The 14,117-nt window shown below is 47.5% G+C and overlaps 1 protein-coding gene across 4 annotated transcripts; it reads right to left on the bottom strand.

The window, feature by feature from the left end:
• Nucleotides 1–1,332: 1,332 nt before the first annotated feature.
• Nucleotides 1,333–13,124, bottom strand: LOC112122390 (zinc finger MYM-type protein 1-like). Of its 4 annotated transcripts, none has more exons than XM_026660873.1 (3): nt 13,046–13,124; nt 6,866–7,021; nt 1,333–3,807 (listed from the first exon to the last, which is right to left on the bottom strand). In XM_026660873.1, exon 3 carries the CDS (start codon nt 3,015–3,017, stop codon nt 1,731–1,733), a length of 1,287 nt encoding a protein of 428 aa, XP_026516658.1. In that variant the 5' UTR covers nt 3,018–3,807; nt 6,866–7,021; nt 13,046–13,124; the 3' UTR covers nt 1,333–1,730. The 4 variants fall into 4 exon arrangements, 3 of the variants coding, with proteins under 3 accessions (XP_026516658.1, XP_026516659.1, XP_029769615.1); XM_026660874.1 differs by lacking the exon at nt 13,046–13,124 and adding an exon at nt 7,679–7,956; XM_029913755.1 differs by lacking the exon at nt 13,046–13,124 and having other exon boundaries at nt 6,866–7,956.
• Nucleotides 13,125–14,117: the final 993 nt, after the last annotated feature.

The following is a 14,117-nucleotide window of genomic DNA, read 5'->3' as shown; positions in this document are numbered from 1 at the left end:
TGATGCTGCCTCCATGGCTGACTCTGCCCGGCAACTAATGATGCTGCCTCCATAGCTGACTCTGCCCAGCGAGTAGTGATGGTATCTCTGTCCCTCTCCCCCAGCCATTGGGAGCTGTGGGGACTGGCCGCGTGTCTGCATGCGTCTCTCCTCCGCAGGCTGCAGTGGGGAGGTTCTCGGGCCGGGACTTTGAGAGCCTTGATTTTAACAGTCTTGATCTGTTGAACATTAATGTGCTACTGGAGTGTATGTGCTCTCATTGTATGTGAAGTATTGCTAGATGTGTTACTGAAATATGTTGTGAGGTTGGGAACACCCACAACCAATCTTTCAGTTACAACAAAGGAGTGGCCACCAATAGCCAGACAGCATTAATGGCTCACCAACGCCATTCCATTATCCCAGACACTTCTCTGAGAAGGTATGTACACCGTGGGGACAGACTAACTCACATCACAACAAAGATCTTTTAAGAGAGAGACAATGACATCATCCTTTCCCTTCCCCCTTTCTTAAGGTAACTCTGTCTGACCTTTATGCCTACCAGTATAATCACTTATAAATCGATCTTTCTGTAGTTAAACTTATTTTAATGTTTTATCCTTACCAGTGAGTTTGTCTAAAGTGCTTGGGAAATCTGCTCAGGTTACAAAGGCTGGTGCATGTCCACTTTCCTATGAAGAAGTGGCAAACTAAGAAATGAATTTACACTGCTCAGGCTTCTGACCAGTGCAAGACGGAACAATTCTGGGGTGTAGGGCTGGAGCTGGAGGGAACTGGCTGGAGCCTTTCTATTGATGGTTCATGAGTGGCTGGGAAATCATTCATGTAACTCAGTTGGGTGGGTCCTTGCCTGTGGATGTCTGGTTAAGTGCAGTGCCTATCAGGTTTGTAGCTTGACATCAGCATCACAATGTTAGGGATACCCCAAGCTGGTGGGTTTTGGAGGGCTCAGCAGTCCCATAGTCCAGGCTGCACCCCATCACAGCACCCAAACTCCCAGCTTCCCTGAGAGTGTCTCTGATGCGGCCACGTGTCAGTGATGGGTCGCTCTATAGCCCCAGGAACGCCGGGCAACACACAGTGACCCCACGGTGTCAAGATCAGTGCCACAAGGTCCACTCTGCTGGCTGGGGACAGAGGGGCCCAGTGAGAGGTTTGTGTGTGGGGGGCAACTTTAATCATGATTCCAGGGGCTACTTAGGCACCTGAAAACTCTAGGGTTGCTTTTTTTCCCTGCAGATAACTTAGAAATTAAATGACAGGAGCACTGTATCTAATTCCTATATAAAGAAGGGGGGGGGGGGGAATTAACAAAAATCAGTTATAACCATATTTTAAATATATATGTAAATTTAGAGCAATAGGGACATAATACAGCAAGATATTCCCAATCCCACACTCTGAGGTATCAGTTTTGGAGCCTTAACACAGATATCAGAAACAAGTTTGATACTTTGTACACTCTCTTTAGTAGAGATAAATGAATAAAAATAAAATCTGCTTACACCTGCAATTGTTGGTTTTTAAATGTCTTATATTCCAATTTGTGAAGAGATGAATGAGACAGTTAATTTCTTTACAGGTAAATAAATTATTGAAAACAAAACACTCCAGATAGGAGCTAACACAATAGATAATGCCGTCTTCTCATCTTGGCAAAATGGTCAATGGCCTTGTTGATATCCGGGTGTTCTGAAGCTTCACGTTCACAGGCTAAAATTACCACGTCACCTAAGCGCTTGTCTCCCACTGTGGATTCTAAGTAGTTCTTTACTCTCTGAGCACAGAGAAATACCTCTCCATTTGATGCTGTAGACACTAGAAGGCTCAACACAATATCTACAATAGACAGCAAAGACTGGAAAGCCCTTGCTAAGTCCATGAGAACATCCAGAATTCAGAAATTGAAGTCCATTTTTTGGTGCAATGTGCTTCTCAGCAACTTCGACTTCTGCATCCAGACTGTCAAAATCGGTGCCTGTTGATCCATAGTGATCTGCAATTATTTTCAGTTTCTCATATGCAAGAAAATTTTCACTCTTTGGGTCACACGCAGTTAGTACAGAAAGCAAACTGGAGTTGAAGGTGCATCGTCTATTGAGCTCTGCCAGAATACTGTCCAAAACAGGATAGTAAAAATCAGATTTTATAGATTCATGCGTGCTCTTGGGAACATCATGTGGAGATGACTGACCCAGTGTACTAAAAACAAAAAACAAGGCCAGCTTGGAGGTTATTTTTTTAGGTCTTATTGCCGTTTTTGTATTGCTGTGCTCAGCAGTTGCGACTGCCTGACCCGGAATAGCAATTTCAAATTCCTTGGCAATGATTTCAGCTTCATCACATAGCTCCTTCCATTTGCTTTCAGATGTTCTCATTTCTTGAAGAGCAGCAACATTGATTGCTACTAATTCCATGGCATTAGATAAATTCAGGTTTTCATTTTGTAATTCTGAAATATTATTAAAAATCTTGAATATTCTTCCCGAAACCAAGAGCCTCAACAGAAAGGAATAGCACTTTAGCCTTGCCATCAAACCCTCGCCAGTGCTAGCCGATGGGCCATCAGCTCTCTGAACTGAAATGGCTCCCAAGTGTTTCCATCTTGCATGCAGTTTTTGGAGGGAGTCAAACCAGCACGAGCGAGTTTCACATAATCTACCTAGCTCAAGCACCTTCTGGCCTAGCTCTTGCTGTGCCTTAACAAACAGTTCATGGTGCCTGCAACTACTGCTAAAGATGTACAGGTCCTGAGCAAACGCAAAGACTTCCTGACATTGGGTGATGCTGGAACATGTGCCTGCAATGACAAGATTAAGCCTGTGAGCATGGCAGTGCACATAAATGGCATGTGTAATCCTTTCCTGAGTGCGAGCTTGTACATCTGTTAAATGCCCACTCAGCAGAGAAGCTGTATCAAAGCACTGGGCAACGATGTAATTAATATCAAGCTTCAAATGCTGTAGCTCTTCAATAATCCTTTTTGAAACAAATTCAGCATTTAGATTTTCCATGTGGAAGCAACCCACAGATCTTTCCTGAATGATTCCTTTTCAATGGCAGCGTAAAAGGAGACACAGCTGTTCTTTTCTTGATGCATCTTTAGTTTCATCAACACGGACAGAAAAATACTTGGCTTGTCTGACCTCTTCAGCAGCGCTTTCTCTCAGGACTGCTGCAGCAGAATGTATCAAGTCGTTCTGGTACTGGTGAGAGGTATCGTGTCCATACGTGCTTCTTAGTTGATTCAAAAGGCTGGGGCTGACCAGAAGCAACCAGCTCAAGCATTTCAATGAAATTTTCTTTATTGCTAGAGTTGTGTGTTTCATCATGCCCCCAAAAAGCAATACCCTGTTTTGCACAGAGCATGGAGACCTGTAAGAGTGTTTCAATATGCTGGCAATTTTCAGCTATGACAGCCTGATGACTGGAAACAAATTGATCTGCGACACTTTTCAAACTGCTGATCCTAATTGTCAAGTAGTTTTACCACGAAATGAAAGCTGCTTGATGCCTGGAACTGAGTGAATGTTGTTTTAACAAACTATGAAAATCTTTCCGTTTCTTAAAGCCACACTCAATGAATCTTCTGTTGTTGAATTGTTCTCCTGGTCCAATTGTGGTTTGAGAAGCAAAGTGACGGCATGGAAAGCAAAAAACAGACTCCTCTACAATGGAGGGGTACAAAGAAAACCAACCACAGTTGAAACGTCAACCATTTGTAGAAGGGTATCCATCTTAGGCTGTACTGGTTGTTCCTCTTTGTGCAGCAAGATATCTATGGCCGTAGAAAGGTTGTTTTTCCTGTCATGAACAGGTAAACTAGAGTGACCAGACAGCAAATGTGAAAAATCGGGACAGGGGGTGGGGAGTAATAGGAGCCTATATAAGAAAAAGACCCAAAAATCAGGACTGTCTCTATAAAAATCGGGACATCTGGTCACCCTAAGGTAAACTCTGTTTAACAAAACATTCTGCCCCCACTGGTGATGTCAGAGCACATAGGACATCCTTAGATGTGTAATTGGTGGCCACTGATATAGAGTAACTCCTCACTTAAAGTCGTCCCGGTTAACGTTGTTTCGTTGTTACATTGCTGATCAATTAGAGAACATGCTCGTTCAAAGTTGTGCAATGCTCCCTTCTAACATCGTTTGGCAGCTGCTTGCAGGAAGAGCAGCTTGTTGCAGCTAGCTGGTGGAGGCTTGTAACCAGGGTGGACCGGCAGCCCCCTTATCAGCTCCCCGCTCCCCTAAGTTCCCTGTGCTGCAGCTGCCCAGCAGGCTATAAATCGGCAGTTCAGCTGTCCCTTCCCCCACTGCCATGTGCTGCTCCTGCCCTCTGCCTTGGAGCTGCTCCCAGAGACTCCTGCTTGCTGTGGGGGGAAGGCGGGGGGAAGGGAGGGAGCTAATGTCAGGGTGTCCCCCTCCCCCCTGCTCCTGCACCCCGCTTACCCCTTCTCCATATAGAGCAGGGAGGGGACACGGACGGAGAGAGACAGAGAGAGCTTGGGGCAGCAGCTGCTGTCTCAACTTCCTGATCCACTTAAAAAGACAATGCACTTAAGAGTGGGTCAGCTTACTTAAAGTAGCAGTGTGCATCTTTCTCCCCCACACACAAGGTGTGTGTCTGTCTCTGTCTGCTATGCTGTCTCCCCTCCCTCCTGTTCATGCTGCCTTGATGAGAGGCTACAGTAACAACAATGTGTTAACCCTTGAGGGCTCAGCCGAGTGCTAGTTCATCATTTCGCAGCAAGGCATTCCCTAGAAATATCCCTCCCTCTTCTACCCTCTAACTTCACCACCTCAACCAAGCTTCACAATCATCATAGCTGTGAATAGTATTAAATTGTTTGTTTAAAACGTATACTGTGTGTATATCTATATAATATATAGTTTTTTGTCTGGTGAAAAAAATTTCCCTGGAACCTAACCCACCCCCCATTTACATTAATTCTTATGGGGAAATTGGATTCGCTTAACATCGTTTCGCTTAAAGTCGCATTTTTCAGGAACATAACTACAACGTTAAGCGAGGAGTTACTGTACTGGCACAAGGATCATTATCCAGTCTGTTTTTCTGTGTTGACTGCAAGACAATGTTACTTGAGGAAGCATTTACACAGTTCATTTTCAAGGATGGTTCTTTATTGTCACAATTTTCGTCGTCAGGGGCCTTTCTTTTTAAAAATTATACAATATTCTGCTGCTGTGCTGGTACAGGTATCATTGTACTCTGGAAAAAAATCAACTTTTATGCATAAAACAAAATATAATAAGAATAGTGTCAGTTATTTTATTACTTTATTTGTATTATATTAAATATTTTTCAAAGGCAATGCCTGCAATGCCTTTCAATGAGGCAGTGAATACTTTTGCAATTAATGAAGCAAAAAACATGAAGCAAAAATAAAAACAGGTTGGTTTTTTGTTTTACTTTTTTCTCCTCCCCCTCCCCCCCAATTATATGGAAGGTTTGGAAATTATTGCTACTTCCACTCTGATTTGGTTTATAGTAGTGCAAGTGAATCAGATGTTAGAGAGTGTGTTATTGGTGAAGACAAATCATTCTGCAAAATGAAACTGAAGATACCAAAGGAAAAAATGGTCAGTGAAATGAAAAGCTATATAAAGCATGACAATCATCTGCTCAACACACTAGTTAATCCAGAAAGAGAAGAGAAGGAGACATTTGTGTATATGAGCAGAATTCAACAAGGAACTCTGCATGGAGGTATGCTTCAGGGATCAGTCTATCACACACTGAAGCAATAACTCTCTCTCTCTCTCTCTCTCTCTCTAACACTTTGTGTTACTGCCATTTCTCTATTTAGGCGATTGTTTTTCACTCCACTAAAAACGTATTTAATTTTAATATACATGATTACTTTTTTCTTGTATTAAGAATGGGAATTTATTTTTCTAATTATTTTGGAAATTATGCTTATCGATCACAATCATGTACGTAACTCACTAACATCTGACTCCATTACTACTAGTATCAGATTTGGAACTGCATTTATTTTCATACGAATATATAATTAAATCATATAATTAAAAATACAATTTGAAAATAATTGACCTTCATCTGCACAGTGTCGAAAGTTATATGTTTAGCTAATGTTAATGACACATCCATATTCCATAGTTCCTTCACCCCCACCATCATCCCCCATGAAACTGGCACTGCTAAGGTGAGTACAAGCTAAATTTACATTCTAGAAGGACACTATTATTTATTTAAAGTGGTACAATCAATGAATGACAAAGCACAATATAGTAATAAGTTATAATAATTACTCCAGCCAGGACAGGTCAGGCATTTTAGAACTTACTACTCAAAGAATTAAATGTAAACGTGAGAGAAAAAATTATGAAATGCACAGACCAGTCAAAAAACTAAAATAATAGCACTGTAATCCTTAATGAACTTGGAAAGAATAAAGTTAGAGAATATATGTGCATTACACATTTCGACAGGCAGTAATAAAAACAACAACAATACAATCCCCTAAACTAGTTAAAAACTATAATAATACTTTTTTAAAATCCCTGGTCTATTATTATGTGTGTCTTTTCAGGCTGTCAGGGCAACAAGCATTAACTTTGTAAGAACTTCAGCTACATTAGAACATAAGATTATTAGGAGTTCAGAGAAGTTGCTTTTACGCTTTGATGTAGTTCAAATAAACAAGGTACTATATTTTAAAATGAAGCAGACTCTACCTGAAGCCTGTCCATGAGCTTGAGCGCATACTGAAGTGACAGAATTTATGCTGTAAGCAACTTAAATGGACGATTTTTGTAATTGAAGTAAAATAAGAGGCCAAATAATGACACACGCAGTTTTAAAAAATACTTACCAGAGAGAAGGGAAAACCACGTCAGAAAAGGGGAATTCTTCCACCCTCCAGTGTAGACACGGGACTGTTTCGACGTAAGAACTGGCACCGTGAGCTGAGAAACTTCCTGCTGAAGTGAAGGAGGTGGTTGTGGATTGCAGGATTTGTAGGAACAGGCTGGGAAAAGAGGCAAAATAAACATGATGGCACAAACCTCACATTTTAGATAGGTGTACGGTTTGTCAAATTACAATGTGGAAGGAAAATGGGGAGGGCAAGTGCCCCCCAAATGGTGCCAGGGAGCAGAGGGACCCAGTGAGGGGAGGCAAGGAATGAGGGAGAAAGAGGAGCAAAGCAAGGGATTGAGGGGGCACAGCAAGGCAGCTGGGGGAGCAGAGGGGCCAGGGAGGCAAAGGAGGTGTCGTCCCCCCCAGTGTTGCATAGGGCTGCAGCCGGGGCTTGGATCCTGACGGGAGTGGAGCGGGAGAAGAGAAGGGAAGGGGAGCGTTGCCAAGTCTCACTCCCCCTCCCCCCAAAAATGGCACTGCCTTTTAAAACAAGCCCAACCCATTTCAGAGACAGGGGAGTGGGGGTGTTTATAAACATTCCATATTTTTTTAGTAATAATGTAAATAAACACAAGTGTATTATTTTAATTGTAATGTGTAACAATGCTGTGTGCAGCAAGAGTAGAACTAGAAATAAAAAGGTAGGGGAGTGGGACCCGCATGCAGCATCTGGCCCCCGACCCCCACAAGGAACTCAGGGTAGGGGAGTGGGACTTGCATGCAACATCTGGCCCCCACCCCCCTGCAAGGAAGGGCTTCCACGCACTATTTCCCTGCTGCAGCATCCCACTCTGGGGAGGAGCGGGGGGCTTTGGCTCGGCCTGGCCAGCCGGGTTCCACCACCTCCCCTGGGCTGGGACTGCACCGCTAGCCCTCCCCACACCGTCCCACAGCCGTTTGTAACTGCGGGAAGCTCAGAGCCGCAGACACCGGGACATGCCACGCGCCTCCCCCCACCGCGCGGGGCTTTTATCTGCGCCATGCGGGTTCCGAGGAGGCTGGAGGGCTGTCTGCTACTGAGCTTCCCGGGCACAGCGGCATCGCCCTGGCGTCCAGACCCCGCCTCCTCAGCCGCCCGGACCCTGCAAGGCGCATAATAAGGGTATGTCTACACTACGAGAGTAGTTCGATTTTACTTAAATCGAATATGTGGAATCGATATTGCAAAGTCGAACGTGTGTGTCCACACTAAGGACAGTAATTCGACTTTGTGAGTCCACACTAACGGGGCAAGCGTCGACATTGGAAGCGGTGCACTGTGGGCAGCTATCCCACAGTTCCCGCAGTCCCCGCTGCCCATTGGAATTATGGGTCGAGCCGCCAATGCCTTCTGGGTAAAAAAATGTGTCGAGGGTGCTTTTGGGTCAGTGTCGTCATCCGTCCGTCACTACCGCCGTCCCTCCCTCCCTGAAAGCGCCGGCGGGAAATCAGTTCGCGCACTTTTCTGGTCAGTGACAGCGTGGACGCCACAGCACTGCGATCATGGATCACGCTGTGACCATCGCTGCAGTTGTGGCCGTTCTCAACACCTCGCAGCTTATCATACACCTTTCCCTGAGGCAGATGCAGAGAAATCGGGCGAGGAGGCTACGGCACCGCCGTGAGGGCCTGAAGTCGGAGAGTAGCACAGAGCTGTCAGAAACCACGAGACCCAGCGCCCAGGACATCACGGTGGCAATGGGTCATGTGGATATTGTGGAACGGCGATTCTGGGCCAGGGAAACAAGCACGGACTGGTGGGACCGCATAGTGCTGCAGGTCTGGGACGAATCCCAGTGGCTGCGAAACTTTCGCATGCGGAAGGGGACTTTCCTCGAACTTTGTGAGTTGCTGTCCCCTGCCCTGAAGCACAATGACACCCGGATGCGAGCAGCCCTGACTGTCCAGAAGCGAGTGGCCATAGCTCTCTGGAAGCTTGCAACGCCAGACAGCTACCGGTCAGTCGCGAACCACTTTGGTGTGGGCAAATCTACCGTGGGGGTTGTTGTGATGCAAGTAGCCAACGCAATCGTTAAGGTACTGCTCTCAAAGGTAGTGACCCTGGGAAACGCGCAGGTCATCATAGATGGCTTCGCCGCGATGGGATTCCCAAACTGTGGTGGGGCTATAGATGGGACTCACATCCCTATCCTGGGACCGGACCACCAGGCCAGCCAGTACATTAACAGAAAGGGCTACTTTTCAATGGTGCTGCAAGCACTGGTGGACCATAGGGGACGTTTTACCAACATCAACGTCGGATGGCCGGGCAAGGTTCATGACGCTCGCGTGTTCAGGAACTCTGGTCTGTTTAGACAGCTGCAGGAAGGTATTTACTTCCCGGACCACAAAATAACTCTTGGGGATGTGGAGATGCCTACAGTGATCCTCGGGGACCCAGCCTACCCGCTAATGCCCTGGCTCATGAAGCCCTATACTGGCGCCCTGGACACAGAAAAAGAACTGTTCAACTACCGTCTGATCAAGTGCAGAATGGTGGTGGAGTGTGCTTTTGGCCATCTCAAAGGGAGATGGAGAAGCTTACTGACTCGCTGTGATCTCAGCGAAACCAATATCCCCATTGTTATAGCAGCTTGCTGTGTGCTCCACAATCTCTGTGAGAGCAAGGGGGAGACCTTTATGGCGGGGTGGGAGGTTGAGGCAAATAGCCTGGCTGCTGATTACGCCCAGCCAGACAGCTGGGCGATTAGAAGATCCCAGCGGGACGCGCTGTGCATCCGGGAGGCTTTGAAAGCAAGGTTCCAGACTGAGCAGGGTAACCAGTGACTGTTAAGTTTGTGGACACAGAAGCTGAACCTCCAGTTACATACCCCCTTCACCCCCTTCCCAAAAAATAAAATCAGTTCTATTTTGTCAATGAACACCGTTGTCTTTATTACTGTTTTCGCGGGAATGTTTTAAACCGGGGACGCAGACTGTGGCGGGGGGCGGGTTTAGTGTTCTGATGCAAATGATGCTTCTAAACTCCAGGAATGACAGGCTCCGCAGTGGTGGACTGGTTGTTTCAACGGAGCCTGCCAGCACTCCTGGGCGGGACTGCGTGTATGTGTCGGCTAGGTGACTTTCTGGCAGGAGGAGGAGGGTTACAGATCCCCTGCTGCGTGGCTCTGTGATCCAGGATAAGGACCGCTGCATAAGATCTGTAACTGCCCTCCCCCGCCACAAAGTCACAGAGCAACCCCCTCCTCCCCCCCAGGACATGAAAACCATCTCCCAGACTGACCAGGGTCACTAGTGACTGCACTGTGTATGTGTCCTGATGCTGGATCTGACCCCGCCTCTGTACCCTGCTAAAGGTGACTGTCCTGTCCAATTACCAAGCCCCTTCCCCCCCTTCAAACAGACTCTCCTCCAAAAGAAAGTCATGGAAACAGTAATTAACAGAAACGAATATTTTATTATGAATCACACATGAAACGTGGGGGGTGAAACTTGCACGGGGGCTTCTGTGAGGTGGGTAGGAAAGGACTTTTCAAATTTTGGGGAATGAGAGCCTTCTAGTGCTAGAGCAGTCTGCAGGGGTTGACTGAAAGTTTTAACGGCCCTTGCCGCCCCTCCTTCTTTGTACTTTGGGTGAGGGGGGTGTGGGACTTGGTGGCGGGGGAGGGCGGTTAGAGATAGACTGCAGCGGGGCTCTGTCCTCCTGCCTCCGGTCTTGCAGAACATCCACAAGGCGCCGGAGCGTGTCCGTTTGCTCCCTCATTAGTCCAAGCAGCTTTTCAGTAGCCTGCTGGTCCTCCTGACGCCACCTCTCCTCCCGTTCCATGACTGCTCGGTGCATTTGTGACAAGTTCTCCCTCCACTGTGTCTGCTGGGCTGCCTGGGCTCGGGAGCAGCCCATTAGTTCTGAGAACATGTCTTCACGCGTCTTCTTCTTCCTCCGCCTAATCTGCGCTAGCCTCTGGGAGTGTGCTGACAGGCTGGGTTGGGAGACAGTCGCAGATGTGTCTGTGGGAATGGGAAAAAGGGAGTGAATTCCTGAGACAGATAAATGAAGTTGTGTACAAAGAACCTAGTCTTTCTCTGTGAACAAGACCATGCACTCCACCTCTCACATGCGCACTCAGGACAAGGTCGAATTTTCGGCCCTCGCCTTCAGTGCCTGGGGTCTTGCAGTGGTCTTTGCAGTGGTCTTGCAGTGATCTGAGAAGCGTGGCAGGACACCTGAACTTCTGTAGCAGGCAATCATGGTAAGCCCTAGACTTGTGGCTGCTTAAAACTTTAATAGGAGCACTGGCCTCCTGTCACATTGAAAGCAATGCCAGTCTCAATGCCAGCAATCAGGGAAGCATAAACTCTGCCCCTGTCCCACCCCCTCGCGGCTGTCCCAGGGAAAGATCCCTGTAGGCTGCCCCTCTCCCTCCATCGCGTGGCTGTAAAGCAGTCCCAATACTAACATTCCCCTCCCTAATTCAAAGCAGGGCATCATGAGCGACATCACCCTCATGAGGATCTCGGACAGCGAGAAGAAACGCATGCTGAGGGAAAGCATGCAAAAACCAGGGCCGTATCCCGCTATGCTCTGCCGTGCGATGATCCCTGAATACTTGATTGTGTCGTGGCGGGGAAACGTGTGCTACCACGGAGGGCCCAATAAGATCGCCCTACCCAGGAACCTGATGAACAGGCTGGAACTGTACCTCCATGAGACCTACGAGGAGTTCTCCTATGAGGATTTCGCGTCTATCCCCGGCCATATTGACCGGATTTTCGCGTAGGTGCACTGGGACTAAAGAGTGGAGCGTCTTGGGCTGCATAATCATGAATAACCGGACATTGTAAAAAATTTTTTAAATAGTTGGGACTACATAGTGAAGAGCCCAAGGCAGAGAAATCATGAGAAACCCTTTCTTGATATTGTAAATATTCCAGTTTTGTTGCAGATAAATGTTTACATGTTTAAAGCACTTTAGGAAATAAGCCATTGTTAATATTGTAAATAATTCAGTTCTGTTAAAAATAAATGTTTAGATGTTTAAAGCACTTACTGCTTGATCCTTCCCCTGATTCTGTGTCCGGGGTAAGGGATGGGGACGGTTGGTAGGGGATCTCGGTAAGGGTGATGAAGAGCTCCTGGCTGTCGGGGAAATCAGCAGTGCCAGCGCTGTCGACTGCCTCGTCCTCCTCATCTCCTTCTTCATCTTCCCCGTCCGCTAACATGTCCGACGAGGAACCGGCCGCGGACAATATCCCATCCTCAGAGTCCACGGTCACTGGTGGGGTAGTGGTGGCGGCCGCACCTAGGATGGAATGCAGTGCCTGGTAGAAACGGGATGTGTGGGGCTGGGATCCGGAGCGTCCGTTTGCCTCTTTGGTTTTTTGGTAGCCTTGTCTCAGCTCCTTGATTTTCACGCGGCACTGCGTTGCATCCCGGCTGTATCCTCTCTCTGCCATGGCTTTAGAGATCTTCTCGTAGATCTTAGCATTCCTTCTTTTGGAGCGCAGCTCTGAAAGCACGGACTCATCGCCCCACACAGCGATGAGATCCAAGACTTCCCGATCAGTCCATGCTGGGGCCCTCTTTCTATTAGATTGCACGGCCATCTCTGCTGGAGAGCTCTGCATCGTTGCCACTGCTGCTGAGCTCGCCACGATGTCCAAACAGGAACTGAGATTCAAACTGCCCAGACAGGAAAAGGAATTCAAATTTTCCCGGGGCTTTTCCTGTGTGGCTGGTCAGAGCATCCGAGCTCGGACTGCTGTCCAGAGCGTCAACAGAATGGTGCACTGTGGGATAGCTCCTGGAGCTATTAGCGTCGATTTCCATCCACACCTACCCTAATTCGATATGGCCATTTCGAATTTAGCGCTACTCCTCTCGTTGGGGAGGAGTACAGAAGTCGAATTTAAGAGAGCTCTATGTCGAACTAAATAGCTTTGTGGTGTGGACGGGTGCAGGGTTAATTCGATGTAACGGCGCTAAATTCGACATAAAAGCCTAGTGTAGACCAGGCCTAAGGAAAACCTCCGACGTCACCCCCGCCCAACTCCCAAAGCCCGAAGTAAAGCGAGACTCCAATAAACAAGCCCAAGAGCCCGCGCCCCTGCAGCTCAGACCGCGGCTTATATAAAAATCCGATTCCGCGCATTAGAAGCGGTGTGGGCAATCTGCATTAATTTGGCTCGTGCTCACCTCTCTAGGCGCTGCCATCTTGGTACGGATCGGTCATAGCCAGGCGCTTGCGGTAGGACCCTATAACGTTTAATCTCTCACTTTAGTCATTTACATTGCCCCGCCCCACTGAGAACTCTTAGAGCTCTCGGAGAGAGTACATTCTCGGGCTGGCTTTAGCTCAGCGGTTCCTTCAACTCTCTAAAAACCCAGCCCCTCCGGGGGTTTGAGACCCGTGGGCGCTGTCTGGCCTTTCGCCCCAGAGATCCGATTTTACTCCTGCGCGCGCGGACCGGACAGGGGCTCAGCGCTAATTGCTCTGGCCGTCACCGCTTCGTCCGCGCTCACTGCTCTCAGGCTCCAGCCCCGCAGGGCCTTGAGACTGAGCTTCCAGTGGAGGGGAGGAGTTCGTGGGGCGCAGTGAAAAGCCCTGGCTGACACCCTGAGAGCGAAGGGCTATGAGGTGCAGATGGATGCCCTGACTGTCGGAGCCCTGGGAGCCTGGGACCCCTGCAACGAGCGTGTGCTGCGGACCTGCGGGATCAGTCAACGCTACGCACGTCTCATGCGGCGCTTCATGGTCTCAGATGCCATCGGATGCTCCAGGGACATCTACATCGAGCACATCACCGGCCACCGACAGTACCAGGAAGCATGAGCCAGAGTGACATCGTTCTCCCACTACGAGAAAGGGACCAAGTGACCTTCTCGGTTGGATCATATGAACTGGAACCATAAACTCCCTAAACATTAAATCTCACCAAATGAGGGTCAATCCATCCTCATCATCATATCCACTCATTATACTCCACACCCGAACACAACCACTCTATGAACTTCATACCCTCATATCTCAATGTCTGTACTTTGACCCATCAACCTTTTACCCCCAATCGGGGATATTGCAGACTATGTATTCCTCATGCCACCTGATCTTAAACCAAACTTTGCACCCTCGATAATCTGTATGTTATTCCCTGATAACCAGAAACTTCTATGCTCAAACTCTGTTCACTATTTATTTTTTTTTAACATCATCTTAATAAAATTTTAAAATCTGTTAAAAAAAAAAAAAAGTCCCAGGGCCCCGTAG

Source organism: Terrapene carolina, unplaced genomic scaffold, assembly GCF_002925995.2.
Source record: "Terrapene carolina triunguis isolate 2854851 unplaced genomic scaffold, T_m_triunguis-2.0 Scaffold838, whole genome shotgun sequence".
Taxonomy (NCBI): domain Eukaryota; kingdom Metazoa; phylum Chordata; order Testudines; family Emydidae; genus Terrapene; species Terrapene triunguis.
This window is presented reverse-complemented; position numbering and strand designations above follow the sequence as displayed.

Excerpts from the sequence above, each read along its gene's own strand:
- LOC112122390 (XM_026660873.1), bottom strand. The coding sequence starts at position 3,017 with ATGGAAAATCTAAATGCTGAATTTGTTTCAAAAAGGATTATTGAAGAG.